Source organism: Pteropus medius, unplaced genomic scaffold, assembly GCF_902729225.1.
Source record: "Pteropus medius unplaced genomic scaffold, Ma_sr-lr_union100, whole genome shotgun sequence".
NCBI lineage: Eukaryota > Metazoa > Chordata > Mammalia > Chiroptera > Pteropodidae > Pteropus > Pteropus medius.
In genome coordinates this window covers 8,482,644-8,497,109 of record NW_024350325.1, presented here as the reverse complement: position 1 = coordinate 8,497,109, position 14,466 = coordinate 8,482,644, and the positions used below count along the sequence as shown (strand labels likewise).

General features: G+C 35.4%; 1 protein-coding gene across 1 annotated transcript; it reads left to right on the top strand.

Moving 5' to 3' along the window:
- Positions 1 to 422: 422 nt before the first annotated feature.
- SPRYD7 (SPRY domain containing 7) lies at positions 423 to 14,180 on the top strand. Its single transcript, XM_039839392.1, has 5 exons — positions 423 to 719; positions 3,915 to 4,031; positions 6,042 to 6,208; positions 10,164 to 10,266; positions 13,258 to 14,180. Exons 1-5 carry the CDS (start codon positions 614 to 616, stop codon positions 13,353 to 13,355), a joined length of 591 nt encoding a protein of 196 aa, XP_039695326.1. The 5' UTR covers positions 423 to 613; the 3' UTR covers positions 13,356 to 14,180.
- The last annotated feature ends 286 nt before the right edge of the window (positions 14,181 to 14,466 follow it).

The following is a 14,466-nucleotide window of genomic DNA, read 5'->3' as shown; positions in this document are numbered from 1 at the left end:
GAGAAAATTCTTCAGAAACCAGCCACGGTGGAGGTAAGGAGGCTCTCAGCGGAGGCAAAGTTCTCCCAGCCTTGGGTGCACGGCGGGGTAGGGGTACCTCGAGGCTCTTTTTTTTATCAGCTCCCACTCCCTCATCCAATTTGCTTATGTCAATTTAGCCCTAAAGATAATGTAGAGGTGGGAGAAGCACAGTTTTATAAAGAACCTCCGAAGAGCCCTGAGTGTGCGGAGGACGCAGACACCCTCGCGCATCCGTCAGTATTCGAATGCATACGCGAGGCCGGGGAAAGGGAAAACAACGGCGGGCGCAGGCGCACACCGCCCCGCCCGGCCGCCCCGCCCCGGCCCGCCCCGGCCACGCCCCCAACCCCCGCCGCCCGCCGCGCCAGCCCGCCCTGCTCCGCGGCCCGCCGGCCCCGCCCGCCCAGACCCGGCTCTTCGGCCCAGGCCGGTTTCACCGCCGTCTGCCCTGCACCCTCCCGTCCTAGGGCGTCGCTGTACTGGCCTTCGCGCTCCACAAGGACTTCCCCAGAGCCTGGGCGGGTGCGGGAGGCGGTGTCGCCGCGGCCTAGGGGCGACAGGCGGCGGCCGCGGAGACGCTGGTCGCTGCGTGATGGCTGCCTCGGTGTTCTGCTGCCTGCGCTGCTGCAGGGACGGTGGGACGGGGCACATTCCTCTGAAGGAGATGCCGGCGGTGCAGCTGGATACGCAGCACATGGGTAAGGGCCCTCCCTTCCCCAGACCCAGCGGCCCACCCGGGGTCGGGCGCCGCGCAGGTCGGGGACAGTGTGGGGTCGGAAGGACCAGAGGCGGCCCGGCGCCGCCGGGCGCCGCCCCCCGCTCCTCCCCCAGCGATGCTGCGGTGACCCGGTTTGGTCTCGCGGATCTCCTCCAGACGCCTGCCGACTCACTTCGGCCGGGTTCTGCGTTCAAGGCTACGCACCCCTGCCTGCCCCTGTCACCGAGAGATGGGTATGAGGACATACCCATTTTCACAGAAATCTCTGAGGAGCTGCTGCCTCCCCAGACTCTTCAGCTGTCCTCAGGCGAGGGACGCGGGGAGTGCCCTGTTACTCCTCCTGTAGTGCCCTCCTGTCGAGCTCCAGTCAAAACCTGCATATTTTCAGAGTGCTTTAGGTCTGATTCCCTCTCCTTCTACCCTGACAGTCAGTTTTCTCTTTAGCTCATTATATATGGGTTGGAGCTTTTTCTATCGGAAGTGATTTTTCTCTTGCCTTCTAAAGTCAAAACAAGGCAAATTGCAGAAGCCTGAAGTCGCATCTCAGGTCACAACCTGCCATTTCAGCTACAGCCTCCCATTGCCCTGACTCCTCCTTAGTCACGAATAATGGTGTAATTCCATCTGACTGGTCTCTTCCCAACAGGTTAGACTTTGCAGAATAAAACAGCACTTTGCTCCTTTGCATCTGTGTTTTTTCCTCCCAATTTCAAATGGGCATATAACTTCTAACATTCTTCCTCTTCCCTCTGTAGCCTCTTTCACAACCTTATTATTTCTGTTCTTTGACTTTTCCCATATAGTTCCATGCTTCTGGAGTATGGTTCTAGAAGGAGAGATTTCCCTCTATAATTATTTCGGTTAGAGTACTATCTTTGTATGTATTATTCTATTTGAAATATACTTATGCATTTTTTATTTTTCCCACATTTCTCATTGGCTAAAGGACAATTATTGAAATAACGAAGGCAGTTCTTAATATTTATAGCAAAACCCTCTCCTGCCCAGATTCTTTATAATTATGGAACACTCTGCCCATTATATTTTTTTATTTCTATAGCATGTACTAAACCATAAATATGATAATTGTATGCCACTTTATACATGAGTATTTTTACTTCTTGGATTTCCCAAGTGTAATACAGAACCTTAATAAACATGTATGTATCTATATGTATATCTCTTTAAATGATTTATTATCCATCATCATTTATAGACAGATACGTTCAAATCCTGTAATTTCCCACAGAAAATGTTTCCTTTTCATTTATTTATTCGCTCAGCTGATATATATGGAGCAGGCATTGTTTTAGGTGCTGAGAACTCAGTAAAGGACAACTATATGTAGTTTCTGGAGATTATGATCAACTGACTCTTTTTATCTACTGCCAAAGTCCTGATTTACTGCAGTTTGCTTTTTCAAACATTCTTTTTCTCTTATCTGTTGTCCATGAAGAGTTGGTCAGTCGTACTCATTCTACTATGTTATTCTTGAAGGCTGGCTTCCGTGATACTTAGAGCTTCCTCAAACAGGTCCAACAAGAATGAGAGAGTGTCTTTATCCCTTCATTCTCTGCAAAAGACCTGAGACTATCTCTGATCGTAGTGGCTTAGGTCATATAACCATTTTTCACTCAATCACTGTGGCCAAGAATTGTGGAATGCACTGATTGAGTTAACCTAGGTCAAAGCTGTACCCCAGAAGCTAGAGACTGAGTCAGCTTCTGTAGGACTATTTTGATCTCCAGAGGGAAGTCTTTCGGGAAAGGGAAACAGATGCTACATGTCTACTACAGAGTGCTTAGCAGAGCATATTTATTCACGAATTCCTGTATTGGTTATTTGTTGAGTGTCTGCTAGATGCCAAGCACTGCATGGTCTTTGCCATCAAAGAGGAGCTGGGCCCTCGATACTTTCTAGTGGAAATTGCCGGAGGTATATTTTATAGCCAGATATAAATTATTTATAACGGTACTTTCTCAGAATTTAGGATTTAACATTTATAATGAGAAAAAAATGGATGTTAATGAATTTTTAATAATCATATAATAGGATCTTAGTTGGACATTATTTAAGAGTGTGATAGTGTCTGAAAATTTAGAATGGTGATAGATTCTGAAAATTTTACATTTTTTATGTGTTTGTCCCAGATAATTTTTGTTTAAATATGAATTTATAGTGAGTTAATAAGAGATACATTTTATTATTATCCTCTTGTTTTATTTAACCCCATTGGAAGATGTCCCATATAGTTCTGATAGCCAGCTCTTCTTGGCTTGTACATTTATTACCAGCGAAATGGTAATACTGGCCACAGATCTTGGGAGTCACATGCCCTGGTGTTACTGGATGTTTGTTGCATATTAGAATTATATTAAGTCTCTTCATGTTCTCTGATGTAAATTCTTTTCTAAATCAAGATTTGGAAAAGAATAGGTATTGGCATCACAGTATCAAGAGACAATGTTTTTTACTATCATCTATCAAATGTTATTTGAGCTAAACTAAAAATTTCCATGATAATAAAGAGCTTTTAATGAATCTAAAACCTGGTTCATGTATTTGCAATATGATTGACGGTAGCTATCTTATAAACATTTTTAAGATCTTAAAGTTAGCATTTTTCAGTGTCAGCTATTTCAAGAATGAAGACGTATGTTCCTTTCTATATTCTATGTACTCTTCAGTTCTTACTTGACTAATAAACTAGCATAGTACTTTGTAGCTACGAGATATGCAGCTGGTTTTTAGGAAATTGTTTTAATTCACTTGGATCGAATTGAAAATTGTACTAATTTACCAACGTTTCTAAGTGTTTATGTTTTTATTTAAATTAAGTGTTTTATGAAATCATCAAATTGATTTATTGGCTAAATATTAAAGTCTGTTTCTATCTTAAAAGTATTTTAAATATTCAGTATAATACAGTTGGTACAGTTTATTTGAAACTGACTAAACAAGATTTCTAGCTACAAATGAATGTTAAATATAAATATTATCTCAGGGGAAAAATAGTGAAGTAAGAATTTAAATACTTTATCACTATTTCTGTATTTTAAAGTGCATGTAGTGTTCCTGTTTTTTATGGACCACAAGTTAAAAGTGCAACAAATTAACCTTGACTATTGGATAAGAAAATAAAAAACTTTACATAGTGTCTGCATTTTTTGTTTAGGGACAGATGTTGTCATTGTAAAAAATGGAAGAAGAATATGTGGAACAGGAGGTTGTTTAGCCAGTGCACCTTTACATCAAAACAAAAGCTACTTTGAATTCAAAATCCAGTCCACAGGTTGGTATAATGTTACTTTACTATCAAAAGTTCTAATTGTTCTGAATATTAGAAGTAATTTTCAATTTAAAAAAGGTTAATGAGGCAATAAAAAAGCACCAGGCTCTTACCTAGAAGACATTTTCTTCTACCTCTTGTGTGATTCTGGTTTAATAGTTTAAATATAGTTAAATTAGGTTCAGTTTTCTTATCTATAAAATGGGATTATAGGAGCTACCCTTCCTGCCTCATGTGACCTGTATTTATGAAAGTGTTTTAAAGGCAGGACATCCTAGGTCAGTGTAAGGCACTTAGCATTATTATTAACATAATTGATTATTAATGGCAGCTAGATGCACCATTTTGTTTGGTTGAGCATATAAGGTATAGATTCTCCCTGTTTTATCTTAGGTTAAAATCAATCTTAGGATCCTGAGTTTTTCTCTCTTCTTCTCAAGGTACCTTGATTCAGTGTTATCTGAAGTAATCAGCAGACTTAGAATTCTAATAGAAGTCTAAAGTCTGTGCTTCTCTTTAAAAATTTATGGAATTTTATGAATTGTATAACAATCCTACCTGAGTATTATGACAGTTAACAGTTTACTTGTGGGAGTATTGAATATGGGGAAATTTTTTTAAAGCTTTATTATGAAGAAACTTTTAGTGAAATATATAGCATGAGTAATAGAGGTACAGAATAGGAAAACTAGAGTACAATAAATCAATCTTACTCTAACCCAACTGTCTTGATGATATAAAACATTCTTCTGGGGCTTGTTTTCTAATTAGTTTTAAATACTGATTTTCTTAAGTGTATGAAATAAATATAAACTGCCCTCCATTCCATTCTTTTATATGTTAACTCACTGGCTGCAGAACATCTTTGGTTACTGTAATCTTCTGAAGTATAACATACTCTTTCTCAAGAGAAGCAAATAGTTTCTTGAGCCTTAAATCTAACACAAATTTTTATGGATTTTCTGTAAAGAATGATATCCCCAATGATATCAGCAGGATAATGCACTGTTGGAGTTTGTAGCATTGATCTCTGAATGAAAGCTTGAGGCAGTTGTGCCAGTGTATCACAGCCTGCACAGTTTTTTAGGAGTAAGGAGACTATAACCCTTTATAGAACGTCGTCCCGTGAAATTAATTATATTACCTCTTGTCACCCTTAACATTGTCCCAATTTGGAAGATAAATTATGTAGTCAAATTATTTAGAAGGACAAGACCGTGAAGTTCAGTTGTACAGCTTTTTGATCGTCTCACTCAATCCAGAAAGATTGATTAACAGCATGGTCTTCAAATCTTCCATTTATGGAATTTGATTTCGCTTAAAATGGGGAAGGAAACGGTTTGAGACAAAATCCAGAGATCTAAGTATTCTGTTTGACTGGTTAAGAGAAGGGCTGCTTGTTTTAAAAGTCAGCTTAGGCCAAAAGGTTTTAAATTCATTGACTTAAGATATTAGATAAGAAAATGATTTTACATTTTATCAATAATTTTCTCTTCTCCATGATATTGACTGGGTTATATATTATTTATCACGTATTATAGATGCAAAAACTAAAGACAGTAATTTTCCACTTTTTAGAGGTAGTGCTCGAAATAGAACCCTAGGCCATTTAAATTCAATGTGTACCATTTTAAAAATCTTTTTAGAGAAGAAGAGTAATGAAAATAACTAGTATTTTAAAAATATTTACTCTGTGCTTTACTTACTCATTTTTTTTGAGTACTTACACCATTCCAAGTGCTTTACTTGAATTATCTTGCTTTATCTTATAATAACCTTGCGAGATAAGTAGCGTTGGAATCCACAGTTCACAGGTGAGGAAGCAGAGAAGTTGTTAGATAACTTGCCCAAGATGATAAAGCTATGTCAGGATTTAGACCTATGCATACAACTCCAGGGCCCACTTATCTACTAGGCTGTCCTCTGTTTGCAGAGAACAAAGGATAATTTGCAAACTGCTTTTAAAGATTTTTTTTTTAAAGATTAGCAAAAAATAGTTCATTATATTTTTAGGAATCTGGGGTATTGGCGTTGCAACTCAGAAAGTTAACTTGAATCAGATTCCTCTTGGCCGAGATGTGCACAGTCTGGTGATGAGAAATGATGGAGCTCTGTACCACAACAACGAGGAGAAAAACAGGCTGCCAGCGAACAGCCTTCCGCAGGAGGGGGATGTGGTGGTGAGTTTCCTTGTGGGGTTGTCTTCCACACTGCTTTTGGTATATGTAGTTTTGTCTGGGAGTTTGTAGTTTGAATTCTAAAGCACAGGGGTTGGATCTAATGAGATCATACATCTTCCAAAGAGAGCACTTGGTGTAAGTGCTGCCACCTTACCTTCCTTCTAGAAGGATGTCAGTGTGAGCCCATGTTTCCAATCAAAAGAATTAATGACGGGTTAGCTGCTGATCAGCATGTCCTGCTTCTCTCACATCAGAGAAATTCTGGCCCACAAATTTTAAGATTTGGTACCCTTATATTGGGAAATAGTAGGTATTTTTGCAGCTGGAAATCTCTTAGAGAAAGTTTTGACATTTATTACTTAATTTGTTATGAACTTCTGTTAAAGAATTACAGCATTTTATTGGGAGTGTTAGTCCTCAGTAAGCTTAATCTTATTAAACTTACTTCACTTTCAGAACTCTTCAAAGAAATGGACTCAAAATCCTAAGGCTTTACCAAAGCCACACACTATTGAAAATATAGTCCAAATATCCCTTTTTATCTTTTCCAGATACTTCCTCTTGTACAGTATTATCCAAGAAACTTATACACTGAGTTCAGGCTATTAGCTATTGATAGAGAACAATTCTTGGGTCTCCTTTAGCAAAGGCACCCTTATACTCCAAACCGTGGGTTTCTGCCTCTGGTACCAAGTTGAAAGGAGTCTGTAAATAATGAGAGAAAGTTTCTGATAATAAGATGACACAGACAAGGTAAATTCAGATTATTGAATTAAAGAAATATACAGTATTTTGGAGAGAATGAAGAGGTGGAAATTATGATTTTAATTATGGTCTGATCTCTTCTGCAATTTAAAAAAGATGAACATCACTTAGTTTTTAAATAGGTAAATTGTTGGAAGTGTTGTTATCTAAAATTGACAAAAAAGGAGACAAAAGGTATAAACTATTTTTAAAATCTGCTTTCTCTCCTCTTCTTTTTGAATAGTTGTTTGTGTAATTGTAGATCATTGCCAGATGTCCATAATGTGGAACACCATTATTGAAATGGTTGTGTCTTGAAAGACAATTTTGAAGTCAGATTGATGCTGTCAACCTGTTTACACTAAAAAAATTAAATTTAACCATAAGATAGGATAATCAGTAACAAATGTTTTTCTTTGTTTATGTACTGAACTTCTGTGCATTATTTTTGCCTAGGAATTTCATTCATTGAGGTGGCTGATACCACAAATTGACAGATTTAAGAATGTCATTTTTAGTTTGTCAGCATTATTCAATCGGACTTTGAGTTTCATGACCATTTGATAAAAGGACTAAAAAAGATGAAATATATGCATAATCAAGAAAAATAAAACATTACCCTACCACATTAACTTTATCATTCTAGTTCAAACACTTGAGAACAAATTTCACCAAATTGCTGACAGTGGCACAGGAAAAGTAGAATGGATTCTCATATGTGTAGAATTTCAGTCATATACCATCCTTTGAGGTGAAATCAAGAAAAATAAGCTTTCAACATCTAACCAAATGATTATATTCATATAATAATCATATAGTACCAGTAGGGCCTACTTCAGCACTAGGAAGGCATACACGAGACAGCTTATGCTTATTTTTTCCTTTTATAAATAGTTTTGAAAAGTGAAAATTACATTCTAAAATAGCATTTTTTAGTTTAATTTCAGAGAATTTTGATAAACATTCTACACAATAATAGCAAATACTTCTCTAGCCTGTATTATGGGATAAGCACTGTTTTACATACCTGTCAAAGATTAAATTGTTTAATCCTCATAATGACCATATGAAATGGTAATTAGGTAGTATTATTTTCACCATGTTACAGATTAGGAGAAGTAACTTGTATGGGGGTGATCCCAGGGTTCTAATCAGTCTGTTCGTTAAACCTGCAAACAGTTAATACATCATTATGTCAGAATCAAACCTAGTTTCTAGATTAAAAAAAAAGACAGATCAAGTTAGAAAATACTTGAACTAAATGATGCTGATGAGTGATGAGTATTCTCATATTCTTCCTCACTTCTTTCTTTGGTATTGGGATTTTGTTGTAATGTTGGAGGCTTGGGTTTAAAATTTGCTTATTTGCAGTAGGTTATGCTGCCACCAGGTGGTGAAGGGTGTTTAGATTACAACCTAGTCATAGGAACTGCTAGGTTTCCTGTAGTCCTATACAGTAACACACTTTGTTTTTTATGTAATTTATAAGTTTTTGATTTTTAAGTGAAAACATACCTCTTCATTAAAAAATCTAATCCCAGCCATCAGTTAGCTAAACTGAAATGAAATAAAGGCAATCTTTATCTTACTCAGTATTCCTTAAATTTTAAATCGTTGTTTAACCCTGGCTTTGCTAAGATTTGAAGAGAATATTTTGTAGCACTTAATACATTAACTTATCTGAGCCTTTGCTGTCTTAACTGAAAAGTGAGAGAGGTAAGACTAGATCCTCTGTAAGATCTTTTTCTACCTCTAAAAAGCTTTTAAGTCGATATAATTTATACACAGTCAAATCCTTGAAGTGGTTGCTTCTTGGTCTGTGATGATTTCTCTACTGAAAAATTGCTGCTGTCTATTCTTAATTCTTCTGAGGAAAGCTCTTTTTGTCATCAGTCAGTAACTATAATATAAAGTTTTAAAGGAAGTTTTAAAAGTTTAAAATTACATGGCAATTAGGAATAAGTATTCCAAAACTATACTGTTTAGTATAGTTTTAAATCCCAGCTCTGCCACTTCCTAGTCATGCAGCCTTAGGTATAAATTATTTAACCTCTTTATGCTTTAGCTACCACATCTGTAAAATGGAGACAGTAAAAATACCTATCTTATTGTGAGGAATAAATGAGTAAATATGAAATGCCTAGAATTGTGCTTGGTGCATATTATAGGCTAAGTGTTTTCCAGCATTCTAATAATAATAATTGTTATTAATTATGATTTTCATATCAATAATGTACAAAGTAATAGTTTTCATTCTATTGTTCTTTTTAAAATATTTTGAGCTGTTGTTTTTCTGTTTTTCTGCTTGATACTAATTACAAATGACAGTCGATCCTTGAACAACGCTGAGATTAGGGACACCGACCCCCTGCACAATCAAAAATCCACATATAACTTTTGACTCCTCCAAAATTTAGTTGTCCCTCAGTGTCTGCGGGAGATTGGTTCCAGGACTGCCCGTGGATTCCCAGATTCGTGGGTGCTCAAGTGCCCTGTATACAATGGCAGAGATCAGTGAATAGTTGGCCCTCTGCGCCCCTGACCAGGGATCAAAAGTTGCACAGGTGTTTATTGGAAAAAACTGCATGTGAGTGACCTGCGCAGTTCAAACTGTGTGGTTCTAGAGTCAACTGTATATTTGGTTGTAAGCACTAGTTTTACTTTGGTAATATACTTGACATATTTGAAACCATGGTAAAGAAATACAGAAATGTATGATTTCTTTTTGGAGATAAGTTGTATAAAGACGCTTCTTCACAACTTGAAAACAGTGACAGGCTATAAGCCCTAACAGTGAAAACGTCATTGTTTCCCACCCCCTTCAGATCATATCCTAATATAGAAGTAGTGTTTATGAGTTTAAAAGGTCTCTCTGTTCACAGTATGCACTAGTTATATCATCTTAAATATTCAAAATATAAACTCCAGATTCTCTAAATATAATGTTAGGTTTTAAACTGATATCATTCGTTTTACCTCTAATGTGGACTCTCAGGATTTTACCTCCCTTTCCCCCACATAATCACCACCCATTGTTTTTTGCTCAGTTCAAATAGAATTCTTCCAAATTGTAAACCCTTAATGAAAGCTATTGTGACCCTTTATTTAGTTTTTTGTCTTTCCATGCTTCACGGTCAGTGCTTTCTGACTGTTCAAGTTTTTATGAAATGTTGCTATTTTTACCATTTTTAATACTTTCTTTTGTTCCTAGGGTATTACATATGACCATGTAGAATTAAATGTATATTTGAATGGAAAAAACATGCATTGTCCAGCATCAGGTATACGAGGGACAGTATATCCAGTTGTTTATGGTAAGCTAAAATATTTCTAAATATTATTAGATATATGTTAACTTTTGCTTGATATTTTTATTAACTTTAGATCTATCACTCAGAAGTCTGGACAAGTTGTTATAAGGACTTTTTTTTATAGGGATTGTACTGTTAGGATATCACAGTCCTAATGTGCAGGACTAAGGAAGGTTTTTTTTCTCAGTAAAAGGTGTGTAAGTACCATAGTTTCTGTACATGTATGTGTCCTTAAGAGATAACCCTGTACCACTTGAATACTTTAATTTTTATTATGGAAAATTTCAAACATGTTTAGAAATAAAGATAATATATAATATATGATATATCCATCACCTGTCTTCAAACAGTTTTCAACTTATAGGCAGTCAGGTTTCATCTACTCCCAACACTTCTGTTCTTCACCTCCCTTCCTTGGATTATTTTGAGGCAAGTGCCAAATATTATATTATTTTACTCATAAATATTTTATGTGTATCTCTAAAAAATAAGATCGCTCTCTTTAAAAAATAAATCCAGAATGCCTTTATCACTCTATTCTGCTTTATATTTTATCAACTTTAAATCAACAGGTGTGTGATTCTTCTGCCTATGGATTTAATAGGTCTAAAACTATTTTCTCATTTAACTACTTTATTTAAGTTCTTAGATTTGAGCCATAATAAAAACTAATTGTTAACTTTTGTATTGATTTTCTAAAAAATTAGCAATGTTAATGAAGACAGATTGGGATGTTAGGAAAGTAGACAATAACAAATATAAATATTTAATAATATGGTAATAACAACCAATGCTTGTGCTTTCCTTTTCATATAAGATTTTTATTAGTCTTTTTTCTCCTAAAAATTACTTTTTAATTATTTTATCTTCTGTGTCTTTGTATGTAAAAGTATATTTTTAAATTTGATTTAGGTTAGTTGTCTTTCGTTCTTGGGCAAGCCTAAAAGCAATTCCTTTATTTACTGAAATAAATGGAAATGTGGCTTAATTTTCAAACTAGTTTAGCCTGAGAAATGATATTAATGTCAGTAGAATCACTGAGTTATACAAATGAGTAGCAAATAAAATTATTACTCTAAATTTTTTCTTTGATTCAGCATTTTTAGTTATAGATAGTAAACTAAATAAGTTATAGTAAATAAAGTTATAGATAGTAAACTATGGTAAAGTATATTTTATAAATTGGAATTGATAAATTTGTCCAATTAAACCAAATATTTTAATAGTTCGATACTATCGTAGATAAAAATAAAACAAATTTCCTTACTCTTTGTCCTCCATCCCATCCCTAATCTTAGATCAATCCAGCCACTCATTTTGTTCTTACACTCAACCTATGGAGAGAAAAAACAGTATAATACTGAAGAAAAGTGTCATTACAAGGTTATGACTTCCGGTGTGATCTATACTGTCAATATTTTTTGGCAATTCCTTTACATCTCTAAACACTCCAGACCACTGTACGTCTTGAATTCTCTGCTCATTCTCTGCAGACAATCTTGCCCTCTACTTTATAAAGAAACAGGCTATCAGGAGTGAATTCTACCTTCCTTTCTTTACCCCGCTGAAGCTTTTCCGGATTGACTCCAATGTCGCCTCCTTTCCACTCCGTCTCAGAGGAGTGGTACCCTTCATGGTGAAAAACTCAGTCCGTAGTCTGGGTTTCAGACTCCCCAACTATGGGACTTCACTTTGTCAGTTATTTCATCTATATCTCATGTCATCAACCTCTCTCTTCAATGCCTGTAAACATTCTGAGTCATTCTCAACTGAAAAACCCTCCCTTAAACTCGGACCCTTCGCCAGCCGTTTTCCCTTCTCTATATGGCTTCCTTTCTTAGAGGACAGCTTGTTGTGTCGTTCTTTTGTCCTTCAGCCCGATTTGGCCACCTTTACCACCACTGCACTGAAACCACCCTTGTTAAAATCAGTAGTGACTTCAAGAATGTCAAATCCAGTACTTAACTTTTTTCTGTGTTTATTTTAAAATATAAAATATTTAGTAATGTTCATTAAATATATATGTGCAGTTTAACAAATAGCTATGAAGTGAACACGCATATCATTGCCACAGTCAAGATAAAATTTATCACCCCTAAAAGTTTCCTCCTGTTCCCTCATAATCCTTCCTGCTCACCTCTCCCTACCCCAGCCCCAACCAGGCAACCACTGATCTGTTTTCTGTCATTACAGATTATCTTGCATTTTTAGAGTATTCTGTAAACAGAATCGCAGATTTTGTATTTTTTTTTTGTCTAGGCTCTTTTATTCAGCATAATTATTTTAAGATTCATCCATGTCGTAGTATGTATCAATAATTCAGTCACTTCTATTGCCAAGGAGCATAGTTCATTGTGTGGGTATATCACAATTTTTGTTTCCCTTCACCCGTGTATGAATATTTAGGTTGTTTCTGTATGGGGGCCATTAAAAATAAAGCTGTCACACACATTCTTGTATAAGTCTTTGTGTGGATATATGTATTAATTTCTCTCAGGTAAATGCTGGTAAAACATGTAGATGCTGAATAAGACCTGGAGTCTAGTTAACAGTATTTTTGTCAGTGTTGGCTTCTTGAATTTGATACTGTACTCTAGTTATGTAAGATGTTACTACTGGGGACATGGTATCATTTTTGCAACTTCTTGTGAATCTACATTTTTCAAAATGCAACTAAAAAAAGTAATATATTTTAATTGTATAAAATTTAGAAAATACAGGTTGGCAATTAAGGAAAAATGCAAATTACCCATAGTCACACCATTTAAAAATAATTATTAATACTATTTTGATGTATATCTTTTCAAGGTTTTGATATATAGGTTGTTTTTCATTGTTGCTGTTTTTACCCATTAGGCTCATGTTTTGTAACCTTGACAGTAGACGTGTTTATGCTTCTTGCCTATTGATATTATGGAAACTTTATTTTATAATTATTCATAACAAATTAAAATGTTTGATTCTAATTTATTTTCTTTCTTTTTCTATCTCTAGTTGATGACAGTGCAATTTTGGATTGCCAGTTCAGTGAATTTTATCATACTCCTCCACCTGGTTTTGAAAAAATATTATTTGAACAGCAGATCTTCTGAATGCATTTGTTTTTGAAACTTGTATTTCTGTAGTTAAAAGTGTTTACCATTTAATAAAGCTTTACCTGACCTATAGATGAAAATATATTCTTAAAAATATGCTTGCTAATGTCGTTTAAGGAACCAGTGTATTCAATATACCACCTGGAAATTGTTATTTAAAGTACTTATGTTTTGTGATATGAAATCAGCATTTGGGGCAGTTTATTTAATTCTTTATTTAAATAAATATAACTATGGGTTTGATTATCAGTATTAAGTGGAAATATGTATATAGATATTTGAAAGGGAATCTTTCTTACATAAAATATTTGTTACGGTGAAGATGTAGAGTTGGGTGGGTTTTTGTTACTCTGAAGTTTAAGTCTCATTAACTTTTTTAAGTCTTATACAGTCCAATAATTTTGTGTCTCAATGTCCTTTTTTATATAGAATATAACAAAGTGACAGAAATTTTTATTATTGGCATCTTCATTTTCAGCAATTTACTGTAAAATGTACCACTTTTCTTTAAATTTTTTTTTTTTTTTTTTGTATGTCATTGCTTTTGATTTTCTTTGTGAAAGAAGCTGAACGTTTTAGTAATTGTTAGAGTATTTTGTTGAGGACCATTATGCTGTGTTACTTCAATACCAGAGTAAGTAGCGGTTGATTGGTGATATAGTGTACACTGGCAGACACTTAGAATAGTATGATGCTTTAAACTTAAATGTAAATGAGATTATTCTTTTAAAAACTTTTATTTAAATGTGTTTTTCTGTAAGGAATAATAAAATAATAGTACTTAAGGAATATTCACTACTGTATTAAATATATGTTCTTTCTGTTCTGTTAATTATACAGTAAATTCACTTCACCCTTGATTATTTCAAGAGTTTAGAGATAAGTGAATTCTCACCTTGACCCTGAGCCTTTGCCTAATTTTCAGTAAGAATCCCTGTCCTTTAGTTTACACCATACTAACTGGAACTAATTTCTGTACCCGTCTTCGGTACAGTCTCCTTTTCAAATTGAACAAGCCAAGGATGGCCATATTTCACTCCTTTATCAACAAGGGAGCAGTATGTTGTACTAGAAGAAGATGCACATTGGAATAGGAGAACTGAATTAG